Raw genomic sequence first — 20,643 nt, 5'->3', positions numbered from 1 at the left:
AAAATACATACATTATGTGATCTTAAAAGTGCAATAAGTTAGTTTCCAAATAGCATATTATTGCGTGTAACAAAAAAGTGTCGTCATACGAGAATTTTCTGACATGAATATGATCCTAAAATTAAACTACAGCCAGGTTTAAAATGTTTTATTCGAAAACTGTACAAATAACTTTTTTCGTCAGTGAGTTACTTCCATGATAAAACAAAGATATATTTATTCCTCAAAATACCAAATCCATTTTGTCAATCCTTTTTCTTTATAAAATTTACTGTTCTATCCCCAATAGCCTATTTCCTTTAACCTTTCTGTTTACGATCTGTGTAGTCTTATTAGACCTGTCCAGACCTCAAACGATTCAACTTTCAACTTTACTATTTCCACGTCACATTTGTATAGAACAGTCGATGTATGTGTGCATAGCGTGCGTACAACGGCTTACGCTCAGAGCTCGCCTTACGACCAGACGGGATGTCCCGGATTAGATTTAAGGGGTAAAAGAACTAGAACGAGACACTCTATACAGGATTTCAAGTTACACGAAAGGGACAGGGGACCGGTAGATTTAGAGATTATGATTCATAAAGAGAGGAGAATGAATGGAAAATTATTACGTAGGGAATAAACGAAGGGAATTAGACCGGTGCTCTATGAGCCTGATAGATTTGCGTCATTTCTTGTTATGCAACTGATAAAATGGTCGTGAAATTGGTTGGGGTCACGAAATTTTATACTTATTTATAGAGTAGAAGCAAATCCACGTGTTACTTATATCTTTCATATAATATCGTCAATGCAACCGAATATAGCACTTTATGTAGAAGGTTCCTTTCTCCAATTTCTTATCCGAGCAAACTTTAACATCGATAAATCAAAAAAAGGTTCTTAAACGGTACAATATCAACGATGCGGAAGAAACATTAAACCGTCCGGTTTATTACTTCATCAATACGCAATTGATATTTGCCGATTCGAATGCAAGTTTTAACGAGCGTCGATGAAAGACTACTTATAGCACTTATAGATTGGATTATAGCGGTTATAGCACCAGATTATTGTAGAGATGAGTTAGCTACAAAGGGACCGTGGGCTGTGCGTGACGGTGAATAAATAGGACCCGGTACAATGTGCTGCATGTATTGCTTATACTACGACACTATTGAGATACGGTCTAAAGAGAAACTTGAAATGTGTGGATGCAGTAATAAAGAATTTAATATTAAGGACTTTAGGCGGTCGGCGCTTTAAAACAAAACATTAACGCGAAGTAAAAGGACATTTGAAAAAGTTTCTTGTCATGGAAAATGTTGCGACTCTTTTGTTTTTCTACTACTATCAAATATATCGTGTGAAAATTTAAAAGATTTGATCTAAATGCAAGAATAATGCCCTTTTCAAGTAGCTCTCCGCCATGGAAAAATTGATCGTAAGTTTTAGATTCTGCTACATATCTAAATAGCCGCAAATTTAGTTTGTGCAAATTAGAAATATGGCATTTATCAATTTTTTTCTACTTAAAAGAAATTTTATTATACAATAATGACTGTTTGCATATCCCGTACGCTAAGTCAAAAGAAATCATACCCCTAACTAGATTTTTAACTTCTGTTATGAAATCGTAAAGTGTTTTCTTATAGTTTATTGTACTTACCCGAAATGCCTTTATTGAGCAGGTTGTTGAAGGCCTCCTTCTTGGGGGACAGATGCGGCGTGTGGGGAGTGCGGTCGTGGTGTACCGGCGCGGATGGTGGACGAGGTGCTGAGCGCTCATCCGGCGAGCGACGTGGCGGCGTCTTGCTGTGACGAAGCTCTGATGATAAACTCTGTAAAAAATAAAATTGAAAGTTTATTTTCATTATATATATCATATCATTTTATTGCTGAATAAGATCGAATATTGAAAAAGAATTAAGAAAATACTTAAAAACAGTACTTGTTTCTTGATAACTCATTGCGGAGAATAAGAAAGAGGAAGAACAAGAATGGCGTACAGTAACAAATAAAGAAGAACGTCAAAGTGAGCAGCGATGAATAGGTCAAAGAGTGGACTGGTATCGTGAGGAGTGGAGGAGGTTATACCCCCATGAGCCTGGCCCTTAAATAGAGTGATAAACGCATTGTGGTATTTATTGTTTCTTCAAAATGTAACGCAATTTTATTATTTCATTACAAAATTGTTCATTGCACACTTTCATTATTTAATTAAAGTTCAATATACCAAAAACGCCAAAAAGCAATTGAAAGGAAATACTTACTTACTTACTTACACCACAACTTGTTAAAAAGAACTTCTTACTTGTTACATCAGACATGGAAAACTTACACGATGGTCAAGTATGTCAATAATCTGATTGTACACGTAAGGAAAACGTGTAAAAAGCGGTTGCGAGCACGTGAACCACTTAACATCATAAACAGTGTGTAAAAAGTTTGATACTTACGTTATTCCTATTGACTTACGATAATGGTCTCTATATTTATCATGTTTCTATCGATGGAAAATAAATAGGACCAGTCTTAAAGGTGGTAGCAAATGTACGGTATCAGGGTGACTTAAATTCAAAATACCTGCACACCAAATTTGTACACTGTTACCTACCAGTACCTATACGAGTGCTTCTTAAAAAATAACTGAAAAGTATTTTTTAATACAGTTGCTCAAAACGTGGTATTTTTCGTGCCACAAATCGTGCCGAAAGTTGGATTTTTCGCATTTGTGCTTTTTACTTTTCTATTTTATTTTTATTTTGCTTTCAATGTAGTTTTTTCGCAAATGTATTAAAAACGTCGTTTGATATACGTGCGGATTTGTTAGTTTCACTTGTATCGAGACTCGAGACTCGTGAATAATGACTAATTTTCCGCACTTGTATCAAAAATAACTATTTTGACTTAAGACGACAGACGCTGGTTGAAGTCAAGTCGGATTCAAGTAATTTTTCTTTGTGTTTCTTCGATCCTTGTGTCAACAATAATAACAAACTAGTGGAGAATTTTCACAAATAATAAAAGAATATGAAGGTAGTAAAACCTCAAGATATTCAACAAAAATATTGCAATTAATATATCGACAACTCTGTCAGTCTCCTGGTAGCTGTGAAGGTACGTGGCTGAATGAAGAAACTTTCATAAGTTCTCACTCACGCTCCGGCGCAGGCGGCGGGGAAGAAGGCGAGTGCAGTTCGCTGCTCGCCTAATTCCCTAGTGAGGCCAGCGGACAAGAGACGGGGATCCCTTGCCCGCATTGCACGGTCTCACTCGTCGTCTGAGGGGATGGGTTAAGCGTCCGACCCTCCCCTCTTTAGCGCGGGAACTTTGGCAGAAGCCAAGGTGGCCGGGGGCATCGTTGTGGTAGAATCCTCGGGATCCCACGGTGCCCACATCAGCCGGCCAAGGGGGTGCGCCGGGGGTTTTTAGTGGGTATGCCCTCCATCGGAGGGTCAGTCCCACATAACCCTCGAGCCTCCCCGGGCTCGAGGGTATGCATAAAGCATTTCCCCGATAAAAAAAAAATGGTAAGTTGGGTTAAAAATAAATCCTCCCAAAATTACTTTCGAGGTTATGAAAATTCGAGCAAACGTTATTTCTGGAAAATGTTATTTCGGACTACTGATAGGTAACCGAGCTGATGACTCGATCCGTAGCTTGATTGGAAGAGCGGTAGCCACGTTGAGGCTGGTTCGAGTCCAGTGGGATCGAAGGAATTTAAATACAATAACTGAGAACACTAATTTCTGTAAATTTGCCAATACCAGATATAGTAAGGCTAGGATCAAACGCAGTGAGATAAATTAGAAAAACAACGTGTCAGCGGAGGACTGCAATAAGATAGAAAGAAACATTTATTCAGCTTATTAAAACTTAAAAGAAGAAAATAAGGATTACAATTATAAGCTGAAACTGATCCAACTCAGCTATACCAAAACTCGACTGCTGTAACATTATTTTTCAGTTGAAGCCGCTTTTGTAGACAAGATGATAGGCTGGTAATGTTAATGTTTTACAGTTAGAGAACGAGCTGGTCATTCAATTTGAATGTCTTTTGAGAAAAGCTGTACTATATTGCTGTATACCCTTGCATATGTAACACACGTACTATAGAGTAGTCTACAAAGGTGTGACTTCAAAAGTTAACAAGAAACAGTACTGTGTCCGATAATGAATAATTCCACAATTTGTGCCTGCAATTGCATGCGTGGACGTAGCATTGTGTATGCATAGTGACCAATGAGACGTGCAAGAAATTCCAGTGGACATAATAAATGAAGAACCGTTAATTTAATTTTGATTATATAACTGTTTCTGTATTTTACGTATATACACAGAAAACCTGTAAATAGTAAGTAAGTCTTCCTGATTACTGTGCAAGTATCTCAATAATACGATTTAAACAATTTCTATTTATGCCTTGTATACACAAGTCTGTTTTCTTTTTTTTTTTCATTTATTTTCCAAGACATATCGTGCATAATTCTCTAATCATTCACTACAAGAGAGACCCGTTATTAGTGGCCAGACGAAACTTAACTTTTTATGGTATTTACGACTTTTCAATCACAAATCGCTAAGGCTGCCAACGTATGGACGGCATGTCTGCATTTAATACGTATAGCCATGATCAACTGCATACAGTCGATACTGTAATTGGAAGCGTTAATTTAAACGTAAAAAATAGATCGAGAATCAAAAACAACTATAGTAGCAGTAGAGCACCTGGTGAAAAATTTCGTCTAGGTAAGTACAACATTACCTATTTCTGCCGTCAAGCAATGCTCACATTACTATGTGAGCATTACTGCCTTTCGGTTTTTAAGGGTAAGGGTGCTGGTGAAATTACAGGCACATGGAACTTGTCTAAGGGTGACGGGCGCAGTGGCAGTGCGCCTCAAATTTTTGTGATTTGAAGTTCTGAGTGGCACGGCAATTGTTATAGATCGGCGTGGCGCTTGCCGCCAGCAACCATGACTTGGTCATCCCGTCACTTGTTGTCATAAAAAAAATTGAGGTTATCACAAATAGCAGCAAGGATACCGTGGATTAGAGGTCAAGATTTTTTTGGGTCAAGAAAGTCAGTCAGTTACTAAATTACTGTGGAATAAATCCAGGAGATGGCCTACCCATCAAGGCAATTACGGCAACTCCTACTTTTCTTGTGAGGCTATTGTCAAACAGTGGAGTTATAGGTAGAGAACATCCCTTAATTTGGATATAACTACGAACTACACTGTTTTAATAGCAGTAGAGTTCATCCAGGGAAGTACTACCACCTTACCTATTTCTGCCGCCAAGCAGTAGTATGAGCATAATTACGTTTCGGTTTCGAAACACTGGTGAAATAACAGGCACATGGGACTTTTCAACTGATGTCTCAGGGTGACGGACGCAGTGGCAGTGCCCCTCTCATCTTTGCGATTTAAAGATCTGAGCGGCACTGAAACTGCTATGAACAGACGTGTTGCTTACCACCAGGTGCACGATTAGTTTGTCCCAACACTAGATATCATAAAAAAAATTACAAATGTAAAAGAGGTAATTTATCGATACGCACTTAATAAAGACGAACCACTTAGAATGAATCGAGATTCAAATTGGATACATGCGTCACATGCACAGAACATTCAGGCAATATTCATTGGACATCGTCAAGATGATTTAGCCACATAATGGCGAATCTCTGAAGGCGGTTAATAATGTTTCACGTGTTTATAATGGGGAAGAAAGATTTTACATCAATCTTTGCAATAGACCCGAAAATTCATACAGTACCTTACAGTGTACAGAGCAAGTGGAAAATTCGGGTTAGAAATAGTTCAGAATAAAATTTGAATCTTTGTATATTATACCAACCTCAGTGGCCTAACTGTTTACATTGTGGGCGCTGGATGTGGAGGTCCCGGGTTCGACTCCTCGGGTAGAATCAATTACGGAAATGTACTTTTCGAATTTGGCTCTGGTATGATTGTGTGAGTGAATATAAGAATAAAAAAAAAAGATTGAATAGTAGCAGTAGTGCGGCTTGTGAAAGAGTTCGTCCAGGGTAGTACTGTCGGAGTGCGAAGCAGGAACCTTGCCGACTGCTCGTCCTTCTTGATTCCTGTGGGATCCGGGTGGAAGTGTAGCCGTTGGGTCGTTGCATCCCGGGCAACGGTGGATAGTAATTCTCCTGCTTACTATCTGACGGCTAATACCTGCGGGGTGATTGCCAAGCGGCATTACCAGTAGGCCCTTCTGGGCTTGCAAGCGCGGCGGGTACCGGTAGCCGTGGCGCTACAGCTGTCCGGACAGGCTACGGCCACCGCTGGGCGACCTGTTATCCCGAGAGAGTCAACCGACCGACTGGGACCAGGGGGCCTGCCTACCACAGCACAATAACCACAATAAAAAATTCTCAAATTTGCTGCCACTGGGGCGCCCCACGGGGCCTCGCGCGGCGGCGGCACTCCCGTTTTGGCGGGTTGGTAGGCGAAGTATGCAGCCTACCCACCGGGCGGCCTTCCCTAGGAGACCACCCGCCCTTCCAGGATGCAATAGGGTTACCCCGGTACTGGGAGCCTCTGCCGGGGTGGACGACCCTTTACGACCCTACTCGTGGAACTTGTATAGATACGTGTAAAAATAAATCGTTTCATCATCCAGTCCCAGAAGGACGGAGTTGATGTTGAGCCTGAGAAGGGCGGCGTTAACGAGGCGAGCAAGGTCTCGGACTCCGACTCCATGCGAAGCGCCATAATGGTGTGCTCACGCCCAGGACTGTCTATGGTGGAGTCTGATTCCGACTACTCGCTTGAGACTGTTTCGGGAGGGCTTGTGACGTCAGAAACTGAACGTCAGCGGCGGAATAAAAGGAGGGTTCCCAGTGGCAGCAGTAGTGGATCTGCCAGACAGACGCCTGCTGCGAGGACTGCTAAGCGTCAATCCGCCAAGCGTGGTCGCAGCGCACCCCTCTCTGCAAGAGAGTACGTCGGTTTTGCAAAGGCCCAATCTGAGTTTTGCAAAACTCAAAAGAAAGATCTCTACCTATCATCCGAGGTGGAGATTGCCCGGGCTCTAAGGGAAGCACAAGCCGTACCGGCGGACTCTCTAAAATTACAAGTAGAAAAGAGCCTGGAGGTGGTCATGAAAGTTGCCCTGAAATCAAAAAATCTAAAGGGCACCTTCGTCGCTGCTCTCAAAAGTGCAGCTGACCAAATTGGGAAGGCCGTTACGGAGCTCTCCGTGCGAACCGCGAGCGAGGAGATGACACTACTGCGCGAGGAAAATCGGCAGTTGCCTTTGTGTGTCCGGGACAGGGAACCGGGGTTTGTTTCAGCTGTTTGGGGAAATTATACATTGTAGGTATTTATTTTTCCCCAAACAGACCGCTGGTGGAGTTCGAGGCATTCTTGGACCACGTTGCTATGGCAGTTAGGAGGGCGTCCCCAAGCCGGGTGGTGGTGCTTGGTGATTTCAACGCCAAGAACGCCATTTGGGGCTCCCCTGTGACTGATGCCCGTGGCGAAGCGGTGAAGGAGTGGGCGGCGTCGTGCAGATTGCTGACACTTAACCGCGGTTCCAGCAACACTTGTGTGAGATGGCGGGTTGGGTCCATAGTGGACTTATCTTTCGCTTCTCCTGCTGTCTCACCACGAGTTTGAATTGGCGGGTTGTCGGCGACGTGGAGACCTTGTCGGACCATCGCTATATTCGGTTCGAGATCTCTGCGTCGTGGGGACGAGTTTCGGCCCGTCCTCAATGATTCAGAGGCTTTTCCGAGATGGTCGCTGGCGCACCTTGACAAACAGCTAATGGCCGAAGCCGCCATTGTTCAAGCCTGAACCATACAATCCAGTGCTGGGCCAGAGGACGCCAACGAAGGAGCCATCCGATTCCGGGGGGCTCTGACGCAAATTTGCGATGCGGCGATGCCCCGAGCAAGGCGCCGTCCTCCGCGTCGAAAGGTATTCTGGTGGAAACAGCAAATTGGCGGTCTCAGGGTCGCCTGTACTGGTGCGCGGCGAGAGTTCACCAGGTACCGGAGATTGCGGGTCCGGAACAAAGAGACGGAAGACATGCTGCACGGCATCTACACCGAGACCCGAAAGTCTCTGCAGGGGGCCATCAGCGCGGCAAAAACCAGCGTCTGCCAGGAGATGCTTGAATCCCTCGACGGGATCCGTGGGGTAGCCCGTCCCGTCCAGCTAGGAATAAACTTTGCGCACAGGCGCCCCTGCTCACGAAGACCCTTCAACCCCAGCTGTTGGAGGGCGTGGTATCGGCTTTGTTTCTGGATCGACCTGATCACGTTCCTCCAACAATGGCGGGTTCTCATTCTGAGGTCGAGGCTGAGGAGGAGGTTCCTCCCATAGAGTCGGTGGAGGTTAGCCGTGCCGCGCTTAGGCTCCGAGTCAAGCGCACTTCTCCAGGGCCTGATGGAGTGCCGGGTCGAGTCTTGGCCTCGGTGCTGGATGAGTTGGGGGCCCATCTAACCGGGCTACTTGACTTGTGTCTCACGTCGGGTCGATTCCCGACCTGTTGGAAGGAGGGAAGACTGGTTCTCCTCAAAAAGGATGGGCGCCCCGCAGAGTCTCTGTCTGCCTACCGCCCCATTGTGCTACTGGACGATGTGGGAAAGCTCTTAGAGCATATCATTGCTTCCCGCATCGTCCGTCTCTTGCATAGTGTAGGCCCCGATCTGTCAGATCACCAGTTTGGATTCCGAGAGCACCGATCAACCGTTGACGCGATCATACGCGTCAAAGCGCTCTCGGATGAAACCGTGGCGTCTGGTGGCGTATTGTTGGAAGTGTCTCTAGACATTGCCAACACGTGCTGGGCCCTAGAGAAAACGACGACGACGAGTAGTCGAGAGGACGATCCACTCTCGGCTCCGAACCGCAGGAGGAGAACGGGGCGAAAAGGCGAGAACCAGCTTCCGCCCCCGTAGGGGTCCTCAGACGTCAGGATTAGGAAATCCTGCCGCTCGAACATAAAGGGACCCTGACGACGGTAACGGGCTGCCAACTGTTCTAGGAAGTCCCCTGCGACTAGGAGAACAGGGTGAACTATTCCCACCCTGGACTCTGGGAGGGTCCGTGCAAACGGACGGCACCGGTGGGTTCGCATAAAAATGCGGAAGCGTCCCCGCGTTCCCGCCACAAGGTGCGTGGAGGAACACCCCCGGAGTTTTAGTGGATAGGCCTCTCTTCTTAGAGAGGAGAGTCCCACATAACCCCGCGCCTCCCACAGGCGCGCGGCATGCGTAACGCATTTCTCCGAGTAAAAAAAAAGGGTAGTACTGTCACCTTACCTTACCTATTTCTGCCGCTAATAATATAATAATATAATATAATGTACATTACAGTTGTATTTGTTGCTCATTTTGAAATGAAGTAACCATAACAAAAGTTTAAATTTCAGTAATTCTCAAATTAGCTGAAAAAGAGCCTGAGTCTCAATCAAAAGTTCATTCAGCCAGTCGCAAGCAAATCGAGAAAGCCAATAAAGTGTGCAGGCATAGAAACGTTGATTTGCGCCACAGATACGTCTAATATCGTATTGGAATTTGTGATGCCGTTTGACCCCTGTTAACCCAGATTACGCTCCTCGGCGCCTGATTCGTCCTCGGCGAGCCTGATTGTGTTGTGACACAAACTGTAATGTATTACGTGTTAACTCTTGCTGCAATCACGGCCTCTGTAGCACAATTACAATGGATATGTTCGCCGAACTTACAATTTGTTGGAACGATTTGTGGGATCGTTTCGCTTGGCTTTTGTTTCAGTTTATGTTTAAAGATTTATTACACTATCCTATTAACAGTACTGTAAACTAATTACTTCTTACCTGAGTGTATGAATGAATGAAATTTCAAGACTGGTGTACAAAAGTGTACTGAATCACCATTTGTACTTTTATTCACTTATGTAAGTGTCTTGAATCAAGTAGATGCACTTTGTCGTTTAATGCAGATATTACTATAAGCGTGCTAAAAACTATTATGCATCATTGATAGGTACAATGTGCATGCTATTGTAGTGGTTAGAGAATGCAAATCAGTAAACTTTGAAATAAATAGAAGAAAATCTAGAAACATAGCGTGAGTACCCATTTCATGGGAACAAACGCGATAATCAGTTGTTTTACTTATTGTCATGTCCATTACAATCCTTTACAATATTTATGTTTTAATTTTATTTCACGTAGCAACAAATTTCTACTACTGTACTCCTTCGGTAGCCATACTAAAGGAGTACCAAAACTCACAATATAAATAAAACTAAAGTTCAAAAGAGACTGGCACCATGTCTTAATGTGAACATTGACAAGAAAGTATTTGATACAACGAATGTCTTTTCAACGACAAGAGCCACAGACCAAGTGACAAGAGCTTTGTCTTTTCATTTTTTTGCGACTATTAAAAATAATTGTGTTTTAAAAGTATCGCCGAATCATTATGAAGATAACAACACGTGCGGAACAAACAGGATATTAGTACGGCCCCACACATTATCCTAAGTGATTATTAGTTAATATTTTTAAATCATTTAATGAACGAGATAATTCTAATTTAATGTCACTGTTGAACCAGATAATTCGACTTCCGCTGAACAATACTAGTTTAAAATGTACGTTGTGGGAAATACCATTGATCAAAGAACGTTGTTACGAGTTTATCCATTGCCTTGAATGTTTTGGTGGTTAAAATTTCCTTGATTGATTTAGTAGAATAATTTGTGATACATGTAATAGAGTCGCTATCGTATTTTACGAATGACTAAAACGTATATTTTGATTAAACACATTGTAAGTCTTTACTAGTGACTGATTTAGAAATGTATTATTTTTATAGCGTGTTTTGGTAGCAGTAGAGTTCCTTGTAAAAGAGTTCGTCCAGGGAAGTACTGCCACCTTACGTATTTCAACCGCCAAGCAGTAACGTGAGCATTACTACGTTCCAGTTTTGAAGGGTAAGGGGTCCTGGTTAAATTACAGGCACATAGTACTTGTCAACTTATGTCTCAGAGTACTGGCAATGTTCCTCAGATCTTTGCGATTTAAAGCTCTGAGTGGCACTGCAACTATTATGGACATGCGTGTAGCTTACCATTAGGCGTACAACTTGTTCGTCCCGTCACTTGATATTATAAATAAAAAGATTCTCAAAGAAAAATTATTTCGATCTGGCTAGACCAATTAAAATCAAAAAGAAAGGTCTGCAACAAGCACATAGAACAATCATGCCGTAACTCAGTTAGGAGAGCATAAGAAACGGTATGGCGAGGTCGCATTTCCAGTCCAGCCAGAAGGAATTTTTCTTTTGTATTCGATCTTTGTTTTAGTAATTATAACAAACCAGAGGAGTAATTTCACAAAAATAATTGAATATCATGGTAGTAAAACGTCGAGATATTCAATAAACTTAATATTAAAATAATTTACTATTTAAGTATAAAACAATAAAGTACACTAAAAACACTTTTGTTCGTATGTGTGCAATGTAGAGTAATTGAATTAAAAACTGCGTAGGCAATCGTCGTATTGAAATGACGACCTTAAAAAGGTGAACGATTCTTAAATCTCGTTTTAAAACACAAAAACAAATTAACAAAACTTCGTCACTGCTAATCTCGTTGAACACAGAGGCAGTACGTAACGGTGACATACAAACAAACTCCGAAACTATGAGATAGTAACATTTACCATGGCATTACCACTGTTGTCTATCGCTCTGAGCCCTGATTAATTTATGTCCCTCTTATTTGTACGAGATAATGTTAGTAACGTCTCTTATTTGTATATCAAGCGGGCTTATCTTTTAATTCTTGAGCTGTCAAGAAAAGCATAAGGTTTTTCCTAAGCGAGTTTTGTGACGAATTAAAGCAATACAGGAAAATTATACAGAAAAAAATGTTTTTTGCGACAATTTTGTTTCTTAATTTAGAAGTGAGTAAGAATTGTAAACATGCATGATGATTTCGTAAGCTTGATGCATGTCAAAGTCAGACTTGAAAGACGTTCCAAATCCGACGCATCTGATTAGAAGATTATACAGCCAGGATGGAATATTTGGAGTAATTAAATTATATTGTATCACATGACATATATACAAAAAATACGATAAATTTACACGCGTAAAACGTAGATAAGGAGACCGATACGACGCCCAGTATTACGAACGAGACACACTGTTCCAACAAATTTTAAACAAAAAAGGTGTACTTGAGTGTACAATCAAGCCAATAATAAAAAGGACCCCAGACAAGATACAAAATATGTACCTTCCACAGAAATCATATCACCCACAGAGACATTTCTTTCGTGAAACTAGTAATATGTAGAAAGAAGTACATAAAAACTGATGAGGATTCGTCAACAGAGGCCGCAATGTGTAGCCAACTCACGCGTCATTGAAGTCGGAAATCTGGATTATTTTTTATTCGTAGTGAGCGAGTTATCTGTAATTAACCACCAGCGTCAGGTTCACCGCCGTCTGACCCTATGGTTTTCATTATCAGATTACTGTTTTTACTGTTTTGTTTTGTCTGCTTATGGCACATAAAAAGGGCCAAAGAGTAAGGCTATACAATGCTTTTATCTTTACGAATTAACGCCATATTTTTTACAGACAAAATATAAAATTTTTAGATGACTTTGAAACCTGTACCTACTAAGATATTCAACGACCTATGTAAAACAGCGGTTAGCATTGTGGGGTCAAGATGAGGATGTCTCGAGTTCGCTTCGTATACGAAACTCTTTTTTAATTAGTTCTGAGCTGAGTGTTCTGGATGGGGTAAGCGGAGTCGATTTTGTTGCTCTGTTACTCATAGTGTAGAGAACTCCCTAGTTTGAGCCCAGATGTATATTGTAAGTAGATAATATAGTATGAACAGAAAGAAAATAATATTTAATATTCTGATACAATGTCTATCATTATTACTCCCTAATTTATACTTCTTATACTCTTGACTTTTTATATTGTTATTTTGATTAATTAATAGGACGAAGTTAAAAGAGAAAAATCAAATCTCTATAAAGCAGAAATCAATGTTTAGTACGTTTTTTCTATCACAGCCACATTTTGGGTAAGTATAGGATAACATATTTGTTCATTCATTTAGGGTCACGGTGCCACTGATTCTTATACTTACACTAATGATACTTGGACCATTTTCTAAAACAACAATTTATGAATATGTATTTTTTTCTTTCGACGACGTGTCTAAGGGTCGTATTCTAGAACTCTACTCAATGCTCAAGTCAGGACTTGAGTATGATTCAAAGCACTAGAAATTACACTCAAGTCCTTGCCATTAGGGTCGTATTTCTAGTGCTTGAAATTATGCTCAAGTCTGCTCAAATCCTGACTTGAGCATTGAGTAGAGTTCTGGAATACGACCCTAAGAAACAGATTTATAGCTTGAATCATAGTTGTCTTACTTATAAGCAATCTATCTCCTTTAATATTGTTCTAATTTTAAGCATTAAATATCATAGGCGCTAGTGCCGAATATTGTTTAAAAATTTAAACAATTGTTACAAATTAACTAATCTTCCTCGAAATGCATTACACGACTCAGACGGCATACGGCTAAGGCGCCGACAAATCCTTAAATCGACACTGTAAGCAAACCTTGGATAACGCGTCAAGTCGCGGACGACCTGGCTCCCGGCGCGGTAGTCAAGTAAACAAAACGACACTCCCATTGAAAGAGATTGAAACTACGCTACGTATCATCCTTGAACAATGTGCTCGTGCAGATATAAAATTTCTAATGTAGTTACTGACCTAATGTGGCTACAACATTAGAAATTTTCCTTAACAGAATCCATTTATGTAAATGTTATTAAAATAAACATAGTTTTTTTTAATAATATCAAGTGACGGGTCGAACGAGTTGTGCGTCTGATGGTAAGCTACACGCCTGTCCATAACAGTTGCAGTGCCACTCAGAGCTTTAAGTCGCAAAGATCTGAGGGGCACTGCTACTGCGCCCGTCGCCCTGAGACAAAAGTTGATAAGTCCCATGTGCCTGTAATTTCATCAGCACCCTTACCCTTCAAAACCGGAACGCAGTAATGTTAACATTACTGCTTGGCGCCAGAAATAGGTAAGGTGGCCGTACTTTCCTGGATGTACTCTTTCACAACGAGCTCTACTGCTGCTTACAATCCATTGTGAAGTTACAGAAATAATTCCAATTTTTTATATATTTAATTAATTTTCACTCACGAGAAAAGTGAATTTGTAACAAAAACAAATGAATAAACACATTTGACGAGTCTTATCTTACTGCCACCGTGGCCTAACGACTTCCATGCTGGTCAGCCACGCAGAAGTCCCGGGCCCGATTCCTGGGCCGGGAGAAATATTTCTTTAGCCTACATTTATTCCTCTCATAAGTTTAGTAGTAATTTTGGCTGTCTATGTATGTGTCCATGTCACCCGCGATACAGGGTTTCCTTAGCGCGGGACTATGAGTATGGGTGTTCAAAAAAAATCATTATCAAGTTTAGAATTTAAACGGTACAAAAATTCAATAATTTGATTACAAAACATTTCCACAAATCTCACTAATAAAGTTAATTACATATTTGTCCACTAATTCGACGATATCTCAACTGGTTTTTACGATTAACTAATCTTCTCGATAGCCACGATGGTACTTATTAGACTATTTTAATTGACCAATTAGTTTCGTTTAGTTCCCACATTCTAATTCAATTCATATCAAAGCAAATATTTGTTACGGAAATGCTCTTTATCGGAGGTGTACTATAATTGATTTTATTCTATTGTGGGAGTGAGAATGATTATAAATTATTATAATGATTTTGTTTAACAATAATTGTTACACAACATGATTGTTCCAAAAGTTTGTTCAAGCCATAATATGAAAAGAGAGTATTACTTGGGTAATTTTCAGGTTATTTTTTTCTACGTAATTTCGGTGGCAGTTTTTATCATTTAAGTATTCGAATATACTATCGTGAAAATAAATTAAATAATATTTCAGGCTATTATACTCGAGTATTAAGTAATACTTCCTGATAATATTCCAGAACATTTCAATAAAAAAATTGCCACCAAAATCAGGTAGAGAAAAGAGCCTGAAAATTACCCACTTCCAAAAATTATAACCACTAATCTTTTCCAAGATATGTATTACGAAGTTCCAAAAATGCATTAGCATATATACATAGACATATACATATATATATAGAAAATTAAAAATTGAGAATAAAGAATAGAAATGGAATTCATAACCGAACACAATGTGTTATTTTTATTTCCGAAATTTAGAAATGTTTTTATTCGAATAAAACTACCTACAACAATACAAACAAATCTGATTAATCAATCAACTTCAAATAATTCGAAATGATAATGTCTATAAAATTAATCTGTGTTAATCGGTTAATCTTTAAGAGCCCGATTAACGTTTACCTATTTATCAACTAGTTCATTGGAAGCAAATAATTACGTATTTCAGTCACGAGTCTTAACGGCATGTAAATGCAAATTATAATTTTCTACAAAGGAGTCTATTTTAGACACATTGTGTACCTTTTTTGTGTGCTATGCAACATAGTAGGTAGGTACTGATTTATCATGTAGTTCTAATTTGACAATTTATTTTTGTTGTTAGATTGTAACAAAGACATTAATTTAAAAAATCCTGAATTCAGTTACGGGTAACATTGTAAATGTTAGAAAAAACATGAAAATATTCCAAAGATAGCGACGCTGTGGTGATGATTCAATGTTTACTTATATCTACAGTGCATTCACGTTACATATAGGCAGATATTTCCATGAAACTAAGTTACTTGTATTGCAGAATACGTATCTATAAAAGCGCATTTAAAAGACACGCTGTCGTTTTTCTTTACACTTAGAATTCTGAAGAAAATTCCGACAAAATAGAACAATTTACACATTTTATTTCTAAAATCTTGACAGAAATTTTTCGCTACGGAAAGAAATGTATGGCGACAAATGATTGTCAAGAAGATGTACTACAGGGATGATCACGACCTTTGGCAGTAAAGAAAACGATTCGAGGCAGTTAAGGCCAAAATAATAATCTCAATTAAAATCATCAAAAATTTATTTAAAATCAAGAACAAATAAGCTAAGGTAGTGAGTAAAGGAAGAAGTTGAAGAAGAAAGGAATAAATGGAAGAGATCAAAGTATAATCACAAATTGAAACATATCAGATATTGACAGAATAAACTAAAGTACGGCACCTATGATGGCCATTTTGACGTTTGTCCGCTCATCAAGTTTCGTATTCATTCATATTTACGTTGAAGGAGCTAATTGCTGTACATTGTTGTCACATTACACACAACGTCACATACAATTTTACGACACAACTCGGCATTTGTTTATCGAAATGCGAAATTTAAAAAAAATAAATCTAATACGGTCTCACTTATAGGATCGCTGTCCAACACAACTTCTACCTCCGGCAAACTCGCGTCAAAGCTTAAAGCAAAACGACCTAGTTTCGAATTGACGATGTATTAAGAAAACATTTTTAATCAGCTACCCCTTGCAATACTAGTTATAAATCTAAAAACAGATGCGACTCGCATTTGATTAAATTTTTTTTCGATAATGAATTGAGATTTGACCTCACTATTGTAATCCGTCAAAACGGCCATAGATGAGGGAAATCCACTGTAGGTCTGTTAAATTTCGTTCACACGGATGAATACCAAGGTTTCAGTCAAATTCGGCTCAGTGTGAACAAGCTATTAACACGGGCCCGCTACAGCTACAACGGCGTAATTAGTGTCATTTGCACTATTTTTGGACGGGATAAACATAGGGCATATTGTCGAACACAAATTGGAAACAAATGGTTCTGAGGTTTTCGAGTGCTAACTTAATTTGGTCGGCTTTCGCTAACGTGTGAGCAATCGCTCGCTCACAGAGGTTTCGTGTATTGCCTCACTTTACTTACACGTGATTTGGTTCATATTCTTTTACCGTTAGCTTCGATGAGTTCGAATTTCAATTTCCAATATCATAGGCACGTCTGTTTAGAGCTACTTTAGCATAATTTAAACATATTGTAACGTGGATAATGTTTCGATCAAGTCTTTATGTCGAATGGCGAATAGTGTTAATCATTTTGAAGATTTTTTTTCTTTTTTGATACCAAGTGACGGGACGAATAAGTCGTGCACCTGGTGGTAAGCGACACGCCTGTGCACAGCAGCTGATGTGCCACTCAGAGCTTTAGATCGCGAAGATGGGATCGCAGAGAGGCACTGCCACTGCGCCCGTCACTATGAGATATAAGTAGACAAGTCCCATGTGTCTGTATTTTCACTAACACCCTTACTCTTGCTCACATTACTGCTTGGCGGCACATATAGGGTAAGGTGTCTGTACTTCCCTGAACGAACCTTTTCACAGGGAACTCTACTGCTTCCCTTCTGATGCTGTTGTTCTCTTAGAAGTTCAGGGTTCCTCTTGATATTCCTTTCCTATCGGAGGTTGGATACCAACATTTAAATCCAGACATTAAAGGATGCGAAAGAACGCGGTGCTACTGCCGCCGCACCATTTCCTCAAATTTTGTAGCCGGATCTGGCACCATCTACCGACATTTCATTTTCCTACAATTATCCTGCATGACAAGCAGGACTAATCGAGCAACTAAATAAAAAACTTCATTCCTCCACGCAAAACACACAACATTCAAAATAAAACAATTGCTTAAATCTATGTCGATGAAAAGGCGAAATAAAGTTTATCTGAGTGGTATTGCAACTGTTCTGGACAGGCGTGTACTTACCACCAGGTGCCATAAAAAAATAGACATTATGCTTTCAATGTGATTGTATACCGAATATTTAACCGAACATAGTGAAACTGCATATTTTGTTATTGTCACCTTTTGTATAACCTGTGTTTCCACAAATAAACAAGTTATGACATCATTAGTCCAAATAGTATTACAGAGGAAATCATAATCTTCCAATAAAGGTACCGCTAAATATATTAAGATAAGCATTCATAAAAATCCTTATATATAAATCTGTGCTACAATCATTATAATCCGCTAGTGAGCGATAACGAATAATTAACACGTTATCGTAGTTGCTCGTATCTTGGATAATCCCCGTCGTATTTTATCTGGCGGCCAACATCGTGAATTTGTCAAGGACTGGTTTGTTTTTTCAAAATTTTTACTTCGTTATTTTCTCTTTCGAGTTTTTGCTTGCTTAACTATATTTATCATCTATTTACTTAAAAAGTGATATTGAAATAGCAACGTGCAAAAGATTCTTGACGATGCCAGTATAAAAATATAACTCTTATTAACGTTTATTTTGGCAGATAAATAAGACTTGGTAGAATTACGGAAAAATACGACAATCCTTACAAGGCCGGGAATACGTGACAATATCGTGGAAACAAAATAATCTAATTCCGTTTAAATTTAAAACGTTTATCATGGTATCAATAGAAAACACTTCAATATTCCACTCTACGAATAAACCTGTCAGTAATCAATGCTTATATACACCTAATGATTATCGCTAATTAATTCTCAAGTAGTACGCGATTTAAATGTAATAGCCCAGTTAAACCACTTGCAGCTATATCGCGCTCAATAATACCGATTGTTCTCCGTCTGCGTGTGTGTTATAAATTATGCAATATTGCATTAGTCTATAAGGAGCCGCCCAACTGCAAAAATAATTTTGGAAGCGCAGCATGTGAAATATCAAATGAAGCCGCGGCGATTCGTAGAGCACATTAGATATTGTTAACAAAACTTCCTCTTTGATTATTATGCATCGGCAGGTAATGTTGTGGACGTGTCCCTGCGCTGCCGCCGCCGCTGCCGGTCGTTGCGACATTTTCGCATGCGCCACACATCCATGCAAAATTTTAGGCGGGATGCGTTTTAACAGACGTGCAGTAAAAGTAGCGAGACTTTCCATTCTCGCCTCTTTGTCCTCACAGTTCATTACCCGCGGGTTAGACAGGGAAGACGCCGATGCATTTGGACATCGCACAGCGCATTCGGTAGAAGCGGGTTTTGACGACCGCCGCCACGCATTCCCATGCAAGGTATGCCCGCGGGAGCTATGCCGGCAATTTGATTATTACGGCTACTCAAAAACGTGAGATGTAGGTAGCAAGAAAACCCGTGTGGGCTCCTGACTTGCCGAAATTCGGATACACTGAATCCAACCAAAAAAAAACATTTCATAATTAAGCGGAGAAATTGTTTCGTAATTAAATTGTAGCTTTTTGCGTTGATTTCTTGAGACGCGTACAATATTAATTTGCGCTTTAATTTCGACATGAAACATCTCAAGTTAATATGGAAGTACAATGCCATCCCAAGAACGCTGTAAACACGTCTGATGCATGCTGAGATTTATGTGGAATAAAAATTATGCTTGTTTTTAAATCGTTCCTGTAATTGATTCGCATGCAACAAAATATTGCATCAATATTGTGCGTGGAATCGCGATCGCCCGCGATGGTCAGTAGCCATTCCCATGTCGGCACTGAAGTAATATTCAAATGGATTCACGCACGCGCGCCTCCGTCCGAATTTTGCAACACGTTTGATGCGCCCGCGCCGATTCCGGCAAGTCCGTCGCGTCGGAAGTGCGTTGCGCGCGCCACCCTGCCGCCGCTTGTCGATCTGTCGATATGTGTACTTGAAGTCGACGACCTCGATGAGGACATTCGGCAATGGATATCTCCAAACCCTTATTGGTTAGGTTAAGAAGCCGCTAGATATCCATTTATAATAACTTTCGTATCACAAGAAATAGATCACCCAATTGCCATTGATTATAAGCTTACATACACATTTCTAATAACTGATTTATGAAAGGAAAATTTAGTTGTAGTAAGTTTGTATCGATAGGTTTCATTAGCAATTCCCCTCACTAATCCTGGTGATACGTATACGGTCACACAATGCATTTATTATTTGACAGTTTAGTTTCTCAGTAAAGCGCATTTAGATTGGCTATGCGTCTGCCCTTTCAATGACTGAATAATATTAGTAGTGCTAATTTTGTAAGCACAAAATTTTTTTTTTAATAATTCGAGTAACGAATGGGTACAATTACTTAACTAAGGTACGTGTTAAACAACTTTCTATTGATGTAAATCTTTAAGTACAGAGGGATTTTGTTAAGGCAATTAAGGGAATCTTTCTTGTAAGTGAGGTAGCGCTTACCTGGATTTTATGACATTTTGACAATGGCTAAGAAATCCCGCAATGGGCTTCCATTGTTTATCCTATTACGTCAGTTAAATCATTATAAACAAATACAAATAGGATCATCGCGTTAACGGTAACGTTCAAGGACACTAATTGTAAAGAATCTACCTGTTTATGAAGGTATACCAACAAGAGTCGTTTAAATTTGTAAAATGACTACTCACGGGAGAAGTCGTGATCGAGTTATTTTCACGGCAATTCCAAAAGTTGCAGAAGAAATCGAGGTTTTATTGTGGAAATAATTTACCTTCTCTGTATTACTTACAACGTGTTTTTTGTCTCAAGCAAGTAAATGACGTAGCGTATTATAGATTGATGACTTGGACTTTCAAAAATCCATTATCTGGACATCGCAAGTGTGCGATATCAAAAATGAATATACGTATA

The 20,643-nt window shown here is 39.9% G+C and overlaps 1 protein-coding gene across 1 annotated transcript in view; it reads right to left on the bottom strand.

Moving 5' to 3' along the window:
- LOC113230058 overlaps nt 1–20,643 on the bottom strand; it is a 93,025-nt gene that overhangs the window by 44,841 nt on the left and 27,541 nt on the right. Inside the window, exon 2 of the mRNA XM_026463785.1 lies at nt 1,652–1,823. Within this exon, the coding sequence (XP_026319570.1) occupies nt 1,652–1,823 (172 nt within the window). The remainder of the gene's footprint in view (nt 1–1,651; nt 1,824–20,643) is intronic.

This window comes from Hyposmocoma kahamanoa, unplaced genomic scaffold (genome assembly GCF_003589595.1).
Source record: "Hyposmocoma kahamanoa isolate Upper Pololo Valley unplaced genomic scaffold, ASM358959v1 63, whole genome shotgun sequence".
Taxonomy (NCBI): domain Eukaryota; kingdom Metazoa; phylum Arthropoda; class Insecta; order Lepidoptera; family Cosmopterigidae; genus Hyposmocoma; species Hyposmocoma kahamanoa.
This window is presented reverse-complemented; position numbering and strand designations above follow the sequence as displayed.